At 38.6% G+C, this 12,942-nt stretch overlaps 4 protein-coding genes and 1 long non-coding RNA gene across 5 annotated transcripts in view; 3 read left to right on the top strand and 2 right to left on the bottom strand.

Annotated features, from left to right (window-relative positions):
* LOC106337609 overlaps positions 1 to 900 on the bottom strand; it is a 5,088-nt gene extending 4,188 nt beyond the window's left edge. The window contains exon 1 of the mRNA XM_013776717.1: positions 762 to 900. Coding sequence (XP_013632171.1) covers positions 762 to 827 — 66 coding nt within the window. The 5' untranslated portion in view covers positions 828 to 900. The remainder of the gene's footprint in view (positions 1 to 761) is intronic.
* A 534-nt stretch (positions 901 to 1,434) lies between these two features.
* Positions 1,435 to 2,410, top strand: LOC106340086 (probable cytochrome c oxidase subunit 5C-1). The gene is made up of 2 exons (XM_013778949.1): positions 1,435 to 1,486; positions 1,993 to 2,410. The coding sequence occupies exon 2, from the start codon at positions 2,024 to 2,026 to the stop codon at positions 2,216 to 2,218; it is 195 nt and encodes a 64-aa protein (XP_013634403.1). The 5' UTR covers positions 1,435 to 1,486; positions 1,993 to 2,023; the 3' UTR covers positions 2,219 to 2,410.
* A 492-nt stretch (positions 2,411 to 2,902) lies between these two features.
* LOC106340278 lies at positions 2,903 to 3,333 on the top strand. The gene is made up of 3 exons (XR_001269351.1): positions 2,903 to 2,992; positions 3,094 to 3,175; positions 3,261 to 3,333. It is a non-coding gene; the product is annotated as an uncharacterized LOC106340278 (long non-coding RNA).
* A 1,455-nt stretch (positions 3,334 to 4,788) lies between these two features.
* On the top strand, positions 4,789 to 8,347 carry LOC106340277 (transcription factor IIIB 60 kDa subunit-like). The gene is made up of 18 exons (XM_013779154.1): positions 4,789 to 4,925; positions 5,007 to 5,088; positions 5,225 to 5,300; positions 5,380 to 5,468; positions 5,551 to 5,627; positions 5,707 to 5,763; positions 5,859 to 5,980; positions 6,102 to 6,196; positions 6,297 to 6,383; positions 6,472 to 6,552; positions 6,674 to 6,820; positions 6,948 to 7,059; positions 7,154 to 7,239; positions 7,322 to 7,402; positions 7,475 to 7,603; positions 7,751 to 7,840; positions 7,925 to 8,005; positions 8,087 to 8,347. Exons 1-18 carry the CDS (start codon positions 4,864 to 4,866, stop codon positions 8,282 to 8,284), a joined length of 1,752 nt encoding a protein of 583 aa, XP_013634608.1. The 5' UTR covers positions 4,789 to 4,863; the 3' UTR covers positions 8,285 to 8,347.
* A 1,756-nt stretch (positions 8,348 to 10,103) lies between these two features.
* Positions 10,104 to 11,158, bottom strand: LOC106340614 (probable glutamyl endopeptidase, chloroplastic). Its single transcript, XM_013779463.1, has 4 exons — positions 11,028 to 11,158; positions 10,789 to 10,926; positions 10,407 to 10,690; positions 10,104 to 10,296 (listed from the first exon to the last, which is right to left on the bottom strand). Coding segments are annotated over exons 1-4 (522 nt in total). The 5' UTR covers positions 11,127 to 11,158; the 3' UTR covers positions 10,104 to 10,295.
* Positions 11,159 to 12,942: the final 1,784 nt, after the last annotated feature.

Genomic DNA, 12,942 nt, shown 5'->3' with positions numbered 1-12,942 from the left:
CAGCCTTTCATTCAAAAACCAAGCACATACGAGTCCAGTATCACTTCGTTCGTGAGAAAGTGGAAGAGGGCACGGTGGATATGCAGAAGATTCATACAAAAGAAAACGTAGCAGATTTTATGACGAAAGCAGTCACTACTGACAAGTTTATTTGGTGTCGATCCTCTTGTGGCCTGAAGGAGACGTAAGCAACATGGAATGACAAGGTAGAAAGAATGGTGTGAAGATCCGATTGATCCTCAATCAAATCTTCAAGTGGGAGATTGTAAGTCAAATAACACGTTTTTCATAATGGACGGTGATGGACGGTGAAGTTGGACGGTGAAGGAGGTGATTTTGTCAATAATTATGGCTTTCACATGTCCAAACTTCTTCTATAAAAGGAGAGCTAAGCTGAAGAGGAAATTCATCCCAAAATCAAAATCACAGAGAGAAGTGAGGAAGAAGAAGAACGTGAGAGAGAGAAAAAAAAAAAAAAAAAATTTTTTCTTACGGGTATTTGGGATCGGGTTGAGAGAAAATTATTTAGAGAGTTTGGGTATTTTCTCCTATTATAACGAGAAAATTATTAATCGATTTCTCCGTTATAATTGAGAGATTGTAACTCCTATTATTTTTCTCGTAATAAATTCTTCTACCTTGTCCGTGGTTTTTACCCTTTGGGGTTTTCCACGTTAAATCCGCTGTTCTATTTATTACACTATTTCTCAAATTATTAGCTGCGACCCTGCTCTATCCGGTCCAGTTTTACAACAAGAGATGGGAACGGCGGAGATAACGAGGAAGAGAGCGACGGAGAAACGGCCGGAGCAAAAGGACGGCGACATTTTTTGAAAAATAAACGAGAGAGAACGTTGGAGATTGGGTACGACAAAGACCGAGAGACCTTAAGTAAATGTGTGGAACATAAAGTTGGTGAGCGAGCGAACACGTTCGGTTCGACTTTTAGGACCATTAGTAAAGTGGGGCCGGCTATTTGGTGGCCCGTTAAATGAATATTGGGCCAGAGAGGTGTATCTAGAATTCAATACTAATAATTATACAATCCTGAGTCTCTGTTGTACTTTTTTTTGCCAATTTAATGCAAAAGACTTTCTAGGAATGTTATTAGGATTTGCATTGAAGCTTATTTGGTGATATTAGATGCCATTGTTTGGCCATTTATACTACTAAAGAGAGAAAAACATCTTAAGCCTTTTTAATTTTATTGTCCCATCTAATTTTACTTAGACACTAATGCTGGGGTTTAGAAGAATATGGCCTCAAGTGGGGCCGCCAAAAGAAAATATATGTCTGAATGAATACACATGTAAGATGTTCTGTTATTAAAAAAACTCTTAGTTGATAATACATGGGCCGGGTTAAGATGTGAGCCCAATGAGTACGGTGGGAGACTATCTATTATAGTAGACTTTGGAAAGTTTCCGTAAGCCTTTTCATTCATTTTGTTGCCGTCGTCGTCTTCCTCCGCGCTCCCTCCGACTTGGTAAGTCCATCTGTCTTGATCTCTATGTCTGTTACCAGCATTTGTGGTTTTATGCTGATTCTTCTTGTAGAATAGGTCCTGATGAGCTTTTTTTATTTAGATGATTCTTATCGATTCCTATTCTTATTACGGCGATGTAATGGTTCCAGATTTCATTATTATTTCTGCTGGAATTTAGACTCTAGTACTTTTGTTTAATTAAAGGATGGAAATTTGGTATTGATACAAAAGTCTTTGGTCTCCAATACAACTTGAGCTAAAGTGTTTAGTTTTGTTTGAAAGAAAAGTTTTGTAATAAAGAAGACACTCAACCTTTGTCTTATCTGAATTGGTTTTGCATTACATTTTTAGTGAAAATTGCAGGGCTGTTTGATCTTTGAGTTTAGTTGACTGTAGCGAATATCCAATTTTCCTAAATACGAATTCGTTGTGCTTTGGTGTGTTGAAGATTGTAGAGACTACTGATTCATGTTTGGTCTTTTTTGGGGGGGTTTGTGCTGTGTCAGTTTGATTAGGTTGAGAAAAGAAAAACAAGAGATGGCAGGACACAGGGTTGCACATGCCACATTGAAAGGGCCTAGCGTTGTGAAGGAGTTGATTATTGGTATGGCACTTGGTTTAGCTGCTGGTGGTCTTTGGAAGATGCATCATTGGAACGAACAGAGGAAGACCAGAGCTTTCTATGACTTGCTTGAGAGAGGTGAGATCAGTGTTATACCCGCTGAGGAGTAATAAAAACACGAACGGATGATGATTTCTGAATTCTGCTTTTCTCGGTTTCTTGATAACTCTCTCCATATTACTTTTGGAATTTTGTGAGAAATAAACTAATCTGAGAATGTGATTTGTTAGATTCATAAACACACACATTCTCGTTTGCTTTCGTTTGTATTCTTGTTATCTCAAAATAATTGTTGAAACTTATTCATACAAGTAAAAAAAAAAAAACACGGGCCATTTAATAGACGGGCTAATTGTAATGGTACAGGCCTGGGGCCCATTTAAACAACCTAGCGCGAGACTTAAACCCTGGCTCGATATAAAAAGCGTGACGAGTGTAAGCTTTGTGTTACTTTTGGTACACGATTAAAACCTAATAATCCCTTTTCACTCTCGCCTGCGATGGTGGTGTGGTGTAAACATTGTGCGAAGGAAGTTTCTGGAATTCGCCCTGACGTAAGTGTTTTCGATTTTGAAGGTTAGTTTCTAGTTCCGAGAGTTAGTTATGATTTTTTCCATTTTTGACCAAAAAACTTTTAGGAAAAAGAACCTTCCTTTTCTTCTTATCGACTTTTCAAGCTACCTTGGAGTTCCCGTGTAAGTTGAGGAATTGTTTTCATTCCCCTATATAATTACCTATTTGCTCTACTATTGCTTTTTTGGTTTCATTTGTCTATAGTTACGTGTTAGGTTGTGTGTACTAGCAACTCTGTAAAGAAGTCTTCTCTATGGATAACTATGAGGAGCTTGTTGATCCTTCAACCTTCATTCCTCGATTCACAAACGGTAATTATGTCTTTTGGCTCCCATTCTACTTGTTCAAGTAGTTGTTGTGAATATCAGTCAAATATAAACACTTGTATCAAATTCTTATTTCATCACACAAGTGGACATGACGATGGAACAACAACAAAGGTCATTGGAACGGCTATGAATATTATAGCTAGTATGAAGGGAGATTGGATGCAGGTGTGAATCGACTCCTCCTTTTTAATTTATAGTTACCTTACTACATGTTCTTTGTCTTAAGAGTAGTTATTTTTCTGGCTTGCAGACCGGCCGGAAACTAAGTGGATCATATGTGGAGCAGCAATTTACATAGCTGCCCTTTCTCATGATATTGTAGAATATCTGATTTAGCGAATGATATTTGTTATAAGATTAATAGAGCTAGCAATGATGATGTTTCGATTTTGATGTGTGTTTCTCAGGCAGACATGGGTGAAGAAACAATAACCTATATATTGAATGAGTTTGCTAATACCGAAGCTGCGGAGTTTAACTGTGAGTTATTTCATTTTGCAGTATATGTTACAAAGCGTTTCGTAGTTGTAAGAGTTATTCGCTAATTAGATGTTGTTTTTTTTTGCCTCATAGTACTTTCAATTGATTTTTATGTTGATTGTATTTTCAATTGTTGTACATGCTTGGCATAGGTTGAGGAGCTCAAAAAAAGCGACAGTATATTGCTTGAAAAACACTTTTACGCCAAGACCAAATTCTGACAAAGAAGTTGTGAACTGTAAACATAAGGATTCAAAAAGTTTTGGTTATGGATTATGTAAGGACTGTCACGAAAAGGTAAGTCTCCAGACTTGTCTCTTTCCATTTTTTTTTAAGCTTATGCAACTGGCAAAAGCCCTTGACAAGTGGCTCCTGAGAGTTGACATTAAGATGCTTTTCTTTTTCAAAATTTCTTCCGGCAGTTCATTGAAGTTTCTGCTGCTGTCTGTCTCTCAGAGGAAAGTGAAGCTTCAGATGAATCAGACAATCTTTCTGACCTCGATGGTGATCCTGTGGTGAGCAATAATAATTTTGCTTACTTTTGTTCTGTATGTTTAACCTCTGTGGTGTTCATACTATTTTCACTGTGTCCCAATAGGCTATCTTCTCTTGTATTTCCTTCTTAAATTGTTAGAATCTTACCAAATTTTAATTGTTTTGTAGGAATCAAAGAACGCGCCTCCCGCATCCACAGCTTTCGAAGCTTGTACCAGAATGCTTGAGAGCAAGGGACTCGTCAACTACCATCTTTTGAAAGAGCTCTTAGATCCTTCCAGAATTAAGAAGAAGGAAGATGAAGAAGATCCTGCAGAGGATGAAGAACAAGACAAGAATGTTTCCTGATTTTAGTCTTACTAACTCCGTGTTTTTCTCTTCCTTATTGGTTATAACAGGTGAAAGGAGAATAGAAAACAAGGGAAATAATCAATTGTCTGTTGCAACAGTTTTTATAAAACTTATGGAGATTTTTGTTCTAAAAGACTTAACTGTTGTGTCCGTCGATTCATGATACTGACTTATACTAATTATATGTGTTCTATTTTTTCATAAAAAACGCTCTATAAAGACTAGCTCAGAATATGCTTTCTTTATCCGACTAGGTATGTGAGGTTGTGAGCCAATTATAAACCAAAAATGTCTAAGCCAATAATTTTTAAAATTATATGATTTATAAAATAATTTATTTGAGATTTTGCATGTACATTATTTTTATATAACTTTTTAGGCCCATTTTAATAACCTAGCGTGAGACTCTTAGACCCTAGCGTGATATAAAAAAACAGGAATGTCTGCGAATCCGTCACACGAGAGGATACGAATTAAAACCTAATAATCCCTTTCCACTTGCTCTCATCAGATCTCGCCTCGCAGCCATGGTGTGGTGTAAACATTGTGCGAAGGAAGTTGTTGGAATTCGCCCCGACGACTGTGCTTTGTAAGTGTTTTCGATTTTGAAGGTTTCTTCTAGTTTCAAGTTCATGATTTGGTGAGCTTCGTTTTATGTTTTATGATGTAGGGCATGTAATCGATGTGGGAGGATATTGGAAAACTTTTATTTTTCTGAGGAAGTTACTTTCATTAAGAATGCAGCTGGACAGGTAGGTACCCTAAACCCTAAACCATCCCAGTTTCTTTAGACCTAGAAGAAGTGTGGAATAGAATAGACTTATCTTTTTTTATTCGAGCCTTTTGTGTTTCTAATTACACATCTTTTTGTTTATGTGGCTGCTGCAGAGCCAAGCGTCAGGTAACATAGTGAGTAGTGTTCAGAGTGGGATTCCAAGCTCACGTGCAAGGAGAAGTAGAATAGGTATTGTCTTTTTTTTTTTTTTTTTCGGTTTGTGCATTGTTACCTTTATGCCAAATTTGATCCTTTTTGTTTTGTGCAGCAAGAGATGAGCTTATGAATTTGAGAGATGCCTTGCAAATTGGTGAGGACAGAGATGATGTGGTTAATATGGCTTCCCGACTCTTTGATGTATGTTTCTGTCGGTGTTTTTACATATCTTCTGTCTGTCTCTTGTCACATGATTCTATAACGCTATTTTTATCTTCTCAAGATGGCAGCTGACCAAAACTTCACCAAAGGGCGCAGATCTGAACTAGTACTCTCTTCCTGTCTCTACTTGGCTTGCAGGTTGGATTCTTATTACAGATTTCTCTCCCTCATTTATATTTTTTCCATTTTTGACCAAAAAAGTTTTCCTCATCTGCAGGAAAAAGAACCTTCCTGTTCTTCTTATTGATTTTTCAAGCTACCTTCGAGTTTCCGTGTAAGTTGAGGAAATCTTTTCATTCCCCTACGTTTGACCTGTTTTGTCTACTGACTAATGCGGGTAATGGTTTTCATTTCAAACTTTTTGTCTAGTTACGAGTTAGGTTCTGTGTACTTGCAACTCTGTGAACTGTTCTTTATGGTGGATAACCCGAACCGTGAGGACCTTGAGGAGCTTGTTGATCCTTCAATCTTCATTGAACGATTCACAAAGAGTAAGTATGATGTCGTCTTTTGCCTCCCATTCTTTTTTTTTTATTAGTTTGGTGTGAACATCAGTCAAATACATACAAACAGTTGTATCAAACATTAGTTTCATCATACACACACTTGCAGGCTTATTGAAAGGTGCACATGACAAACAAACAATAACAAAAGTCATTGAAACGACTAAGAACATTATAGCTAGTATGAAGAGAGATTGGATGCAGGTGTGACTCGACTCCTCTTTTTTAATTTATTGTTACCTTACTACATGTTCTTTGTTTGAAGAGTTATTTTGTTAATTGTTGACCATCTATTGGCTTGCAGACCGGCCGGAAACCAAGTGGAATATGTGGAGCAGCAATTTACATAGCTGCCCTTTCTCGTGGTATCATGTGCTCCACGACAGATATTGTAAGAATATCTGATTCAGCGGATATTTGTTTGTTATAAGATTAATAGAGCTAGCAATGATGTTTCGATTTTGATGTGTGTTTCTCAGGCACACATTGTGCATATGTGTGGAGCAACAATAACCAAAAGATTAAATGAGTTTGCTAATACGGAGGCTGCAAGTTTAACTGTGAGTTATTTCATTTGCAGTTGTAGAGTTATTCGCTAATTAGATATAGTCACTACGCCTTTTTTTTTTGCCTCACATTACTTGTTTATTGTATTTTCAATTGTTGCACATGCTTGGCTAGGTTGAGGAGCTCGATAAAAGCGAAGAAAGTATATTGCTTGAAAAACCTTTTACGCCAAGACCAAATTCTGACAAAGAAGTAGTGAACTGTAAACATAAGGATTCAGAAAGTTTTGGTTATGGATTATGTAGGGACTGTCACGAAAAGGTAAGTCTCCAGACTTGTCTCTTTCCATTTTCTTTAAGGTTATGCAACTGGCAAAAGCCCTTGAGAAAATGGCTCATGAGAGTTGACAATCAGATGCTTTCCTTTTCCAAATTTATTTCCATGGCAGTTCATGAAAGTTTCTGGTGGAGTTGTTGGTGGGTCAGATCCTCCCGCTTTCCAGCGGGCAGAGAAAGAGAGAATGGAAAAAGCAGCTAGAGAAGAAAACGAGGGAGGGATTGGTAAAAGCTTAAACAACTATCGAAAATAGATTAAAGTTTTTTTTTCTTTGTTTGAGAGCTCTTGAGAATTTTGTGTGTGCTGTCTGTCTCTCAGAGAAAAGTGTAAGAGGAGAAACATATTGGAATGCTGAAGATTCGGATGAATCAGACAATCTTTCTGACCTCGACGGTGATCCTGTGGTGGGCAAAATAATTTTGCTTACTTTGTGTTGTATTAGATTCTAAGTAGAATGTTTAACCTCTGTGGACTGTGCCCCAACAGGTGGATGGCTGTTTTCTTGACGAGGACGAAAAGCGAGCTGTGCAGAAGTCATGGGAATTTCTTAACGCAGACTGGCTTAAGGTGATAGACTATCTTCTCTTGTATTTCCTTCTTAAATTGTTAGAATCTTACCAAATTTTAATTGTTTTGTAGGAGCAAGCGGCTAAGGAAGCAGCTCTGAAGACGGCTAGTGACGCTTTCAACGCGAGCAATGCTAATTGCCCAGAGTACGCAAGAAATCTTGTTGAAGCTTCTAAAGCATCTGTGTCAAAATCTAGAAAGGTGACCAACTTTGCACTAGTGATGATGTTTATGCATGCATGCTTTATATTAGCAAAGTATCAGATTTACGAAAAAATAATTATGCCCAGTGTAAATAATGACCCTAATATGGTTTATCAATCAAACTCTTGTTCTCTATTCTTTTAGGAAAAGCGACAAAAACGTGCAGAGGAAGCAAAGAACGCGCCTCCCGCAGCCACAGCTTTGGAAGCTTGTACCAGAGTGCTTGAGAGTAAGGTAACAAAATATATAGCTTTTGAAGAAAAAAACGTTTGGAATTTTCTTGTGTTTTTGATTTTGAGTCTTGAACTCTTAATACAGAAACTCATAAAGCACTTCAACCCCGATCGTTTGAAAGAGCTCTTCAACCCCGATCGTTTGAAAGAGCTCTTCGATACTTCCGTAAGTTTTATTATGATCTTCTCTTCTTGTTTCCTTAATTCTCATCACTTTCAGGTTTATACCATTTTTTTCTTGTTTCAGTCAGGTGAGAAGTCCCCCAAGAAATCAAGAACCGAGACAGTTATAGAGAATAAGAAGGAAGTTGAAATTGAAGAAGAAAAAGATGAAGAAGAGGATGAAGAAGAACCATACGAAATGTACGCAGAAGAGAAATTCTATGAAGACCAAGTGGAAGAGGAAGAGGAAGAAGAAGAGGATGGTTATGATTTTGGATTGTAATAATATATTATCTAGCTATATTATATTTTTATTCATTTTTGTTTTGCCGGACTAGTTAAACAAATTTATGTGCATCAGTATATGAGAATAGAGAGTTACTGAATTTACTAACTCTTACAACAAAATCAATAGTCGTCCAAAAAACAAATTACAAAGTGGATTTGATTATTTTTCTTGTTAAAATCAATTCTTGCCTTACTCCACCTTTAAAACCTTTTTAAAAAAAAGATTTGCCTGTTTTGAGCGAAAATCCTAAAGACCAAAAAGCAAGAGAGTGAAGTGGTTAGTATTACGTAAGTTAGCCGCTTTTGATTGTGTTGGAGCATTTGCCACAAGTGTAAGTTTGTATCGTCCCAGTTATTACCTTGCAGATGTTCCTTGCACCTTGCATGCGGGATATGCTGCTTAATTTCAGAGACACATACACAACAAGTTCAGCATCTATGAAATCTTGCATGGAGAAGTCACTTCCAAACTATATGTTGCATGAACTATATCGTAATATGTGATTGTAAACAATATGTGATTGTAAACAATTTGGAATTGTAATTCATGCTTGACCGATTGGAATTCTTGCCATAGAGGTTTTGATCATAAACAGAGACAAATGCCATGTTGATTCCTCAGACATTCTCACCCTTTTTTTTTGTATGATTGGAACATTAAAAGAAGGTTAAATATTGTTGAAACTTTATTCATGGAAACATTAAGTCACTCGACAGAGTCGTAGGCCTTTGTTATATGAATCAGAATGTTTTACGAAACAAATATAAAAAAAAAGTATTGTTTTGCATTTGCCACTGATGTGTTCCACTGTTTCCGCAAGTGCATTAGAATGCTGTATCTGCCTTTGTAAAACTGGACCGGATAGAGCAGGATCGCAGCTAATAATTTGAGAAATAGTGTAATAAATAGAACACCAGATTTAACGTGGAAAACCCCAAAGGGTAAAAACCACGGACAAGGTAGAAGAATTTATTACGAGAAAAATAATAGGAGTTACCACCTCTCAATTATAACGGAGAAATCGATTAATAATTTTCTCATTATAATAGGAGAAAATACCCGAACTCTCTAAATAATTTTCTCTCAACCCGATCCCAAATACCCGTAAGAAAAAAGAATTTTTTTTTTCTCTCTCTCACGTTCTTCTTCTTCTTCACTTCTCTATGTGATTTTGATTTTGGGATGCTACTGAACAATGAGAGACATCATGTATTTATAGGAGAGCTTACGAGAGTTTGGTGAGAAGTTGTTGTTGACAAAGTGGCCAAGCCTTTCCTTTTTGACTTTGCTATCACTATGTCTCCACGTAACAACCTTTTCACCGTCCATCACCGTCAACATTTAACATGTGATATTTAACAAGTATTACGTAAGTTAGCCGCTTTTGATTGTGTTGGAGCATTTGCCACAAGTGTAAGTTTGTATCGTCCCAGTTGTCTCAATGCAGAGTTATGCCTTACAAATGTCGGGGAGAAATTACCTTACAGATGTTCCTTGCATGCGTGACCACATGCGGGATGTGCTGCTTAATTTCAGAGACTCATACACAACAAGTTCAGCATATATGAAATCTTGCATGGAGAAGTCACTTCCAAACTATATATTGCATGAACTATATCGTAATATGTGATTGTGAACAATTTGGAATTGTAATTCATGCTTGACCGATTGGAATTCATGCCATAGAGGTTTTGATCATAAACAGAGACAAATGCCATGTTGATTCCTCAGACATTCTTACCTTTTTTTTTTTTATGTGTTCTTTGAAACATTTAAAGAAGGTTAAATATTGTTGAAACTTTATTCATGGAAACATCAAGTCACTCGACAGTGTGTGTTTCAACACACTTTCGTAGGCCTTTGTTATATGAATCAGAATGTTTTACGAAACAAATATAAAAAAAGTTGTGGGTTGCATTTGCCACTGATGTGTTCCTCTGTTTCCGCAAGTGCATTAGAATGCTGTATCTGCCTTTAGAAACCAAAGCATACCGGGCACAGAGACTCTGAAAAAAGCATAACAAGAAAATTCAACAAACTTGAATAAGCTAATCAAACGTGAGAACTCTTATGGTTTTATCTTCTGTTTGTGAACAGTGAGACATTTTTATTTTACCAGAGAAGTGATCTCCTAAGCTTGGAGTGATCTTCAAACTCGGGATTACCACCTCCTGTGGCAGTAGCTACTCTGTCTGCAGAATCTGATATTTCTTTGGACTGGTCTGGACTTGAGTCTGCATCTGATGTGTTTGGAACACAGTATTTTTGAAGCCAGCGGTCAGTTTCCCAGAGAACGTGCATAATGCTTTCCCGTGCTGAGTACCCATGGCTCTCGTGAGGAAGAATAACAAGGCGGCAAAGAGCGCCATGGCCTTTCAGTGCGTTGAAGAATCTGTCCGACTTTTATGCAGAGACCAGAGTATATGAAATGAATATAGTTAAGAGAGAACCAATGCAGAAAAAAATTGGGGTGGATTTCTATTGAAGTTAATTATAACCTGCATTGTTAGAGTTCCTGGGTTATTGTCTTCTTCACCACGGATGAGCAAGATTGGCTTCTTGATTTTATCAGCAGACATGAATGGGCTCATCTCGACATAGACGTTAGTAGCTTCCCACAATGTTCGGTCCTCATTCTGAAAAGTTTCAGATGTAGTTAAAAGGTTAACCAAAGATAAGTCAATATCTATCTGAAGGCAGAGAATGAGACAGAGAAAGAAAATGGTTATGCTGGCACCTGGAAACCAAATGGAGTGAGTGTTCTGTTGTAAGCGCCAGATCGAGCTATTCCGCAGGAGAAAAGATGAGGAGTATGAGCAAGGAGATTTGCAGTCATAAACGCTCCATACGAGTGTCCCCCAACAGCAATTTTGCTTGGATGAGCCACCTTGAAAAATTGAGGACCAAAAAAATACTAAGCTTCAACACTTTTGAGGACTTTATCATACAATCGTAAGATGATGTTGAATGGTAAGGTTCAAACCGGGGAAGTAATTCTTGACACTGGTGCATCTCACCACATGACGGGAGATGTACGATTGCTCACAAACCTGCGTAAGTTGGTGGGATGTCCAGTACACTTCGCTGATGGGAGCCAAGTGCAGGCTACTCAGTCTGGAGTATTGAGACTTTCCGATAAGATTATATTGGAACATGTTCTGTTTGTGCCGAACTTGAACTGTACATTGTTGTCGGTTGCTAAGTTGCTCAAACAGACATGATGTCTTGCTGTGTTTACTGACACTCTGTGTATATTGCAGGACCGTTTTACGAAGACCCTGATTGGAGCAGGTGAAGAACGAGGTGGTGTCTATGTTTATCGGGATGTGACAGTGGCGCGAGGACTCAGAGTCAAGGCTGCAGAAGACAAGGCTTTGTGGCATCGCAGATTAGGACATCCCTCCTTTGGTGTTTTAGGATTTTTACCATTTGTTTTTGGTGTTCAAAATAACTCCGACAAGTTTGGAGGTTGTGAAATTTGTTTCAAATCAAAACAAACTCGCGGGGTGTTTGCCGAGAGTTATAATAAAGCATCTGTTCCTTTCGAGTTAATACATGTCGATTTGTGGGGTCCCTACCGAGAGAAATCTACGTGTGGGGCTGCGTACTTTCTTACAATTGTGGACGACTGCTCGAGAGCTGTCTGGATTCATCTCCTACTCGAAAAGTCCGAAGTAAAGACAGTGTTACCAAACTTCTGTAAATTAGCGCACAGACAGTTCGGGAGACACGACAAAACAGTTTGAAGCGAGAAAGGCACGGAGTTCATGTGTCTCGCCAAGTATTTTGCTGAAAATGGCATCATTCGCCAAACATCTTGTGTAGCTACGCCACAACAAAATGGACGAGTAGAGAGGAAGCATCGTCATATACTCAACGTCTCGATATCCCTCATGTTTCAGTCAGGTCTTCCCATCAAGTTTTGGGGCGAGAGTGTTCTCGCTGCGGCCCATGTTATCGATAGAACGCCGTCGAGTCTGTTACGAGGAAAAACACCTTATGAACACCTATATGGGAAGCCTCCTTCGTACAAGGATCTCAAGACATTCGGATGCCTGTGCTTTGCTCACAATATGCAGAGACACAAGGATAAATTTGGAGCACGGGGTCGAAGATGTGTGTTCGTAGGATACCCGTTCTGAAAGAGGGGTTGGAAGCTATACGACTTGGAGAATGAGGAGTTGTTCACGTCTCGTGATGTTGTATTTGAAGAAACGGAGTACCCGTATCTGACTGAATCAAACGACCAGAATACTGCCCCACAGAACGTACAACTTGTACCTGGTACTGAAGTATTGGAGCCGCTGATTGAGTCGAGGGGGAGCATCGTGGATGTCTCTAGTGTCCCCGTAGAACCCATGGAGATCGTTCCTGTGAACGAAGCAGGAACAGAGGGAGCGAGTGCGAGTGGAGAAGAGAATGAGACCGTAGAAAACGACACAGAGAGGGCACCTGCAACAAGTCATGTTGAGGAAACAGCACCAATCACAGAGACAGTGGAGGAACTTGGAAGAGGAAAGCGAGTTCCGAGACCGTCAGTCAGATTGCGAGACATCGTCACATATAACGCAGAATGTCACCCCGATAAACATCACACTCGTTCTGAATCTGGTCCGCCTCCGAAACGTGTCCAGGTAAACTTCGTCGTATCC

Source organism: Brassica oleracea, chromosome C4 (genome assembly GCF_000695525.1).
Source record: "Brassica oleracea var. oleracea cultivar TO1000 chromosome C4, BOL, whole genome shotgun sequence".
In the NCBI taxonomy this organism is placed as follows: Eukaryota; Viridiplantae; Streptophyta; class Magnoliopsida; order Brassicales; family Brassicaceae; genus Brassica; species Brassica oleracea.
Note: the sequence above shows the minus strand (reverse complement) of the source record. Positions and strands in the feature narration are given on the sequence as shown.

Coding starts and splice junctions, on each gene's coding strand:
- LOC106340086 (XM_013778949.1), top strand. CDS start 2,024: ATGGCAGGACACAGGGTTGCACATGCCACATTGAAAGGGCCTAGCGTT.
- LOC106340277 (XM_013779154.1), top strand. CDS start 4,864: ATGGTGTGGTGTAAACATTGTGCGAAGGAAGTTGTTGGAATTCGCCCC. Junction 5,301..5,379: donor TGCAAGGAGAAGTAGAATAG/GTATTGTCTTTT, acceptor TGTTTTGTGCAG/CAAGAGATGAGCTTATGAAT. Junction 5,628..5,706: donor TGTCTCTACTTGGCTTGCAG/GTTGGATTCTTA, acceptor CCTCATCTGCAG/GAAAAAGAACCTTCCTGTTC.
- LOC106340614 (XM_013779463.1), bottom strand. CDS start 11,126: ATGACTGCAAATCTCCTTGCTCATACTCCTCATCTTTTCTCCTGCGGA. Junction 10,927..11,027: donor TCACTCCATTTGGTTTCCAG/GTGCCAGCATAA, acceptor GAAACTTTTCAG/AATGAGGACCGAACATTGTG. Junction 10,691..10,788: donor CAGGAACTCTAACAATGCAG/GTTATAATTAAC, acceptor TCTGCATAAAAG/TCGGACAGATTCTTCAACGC.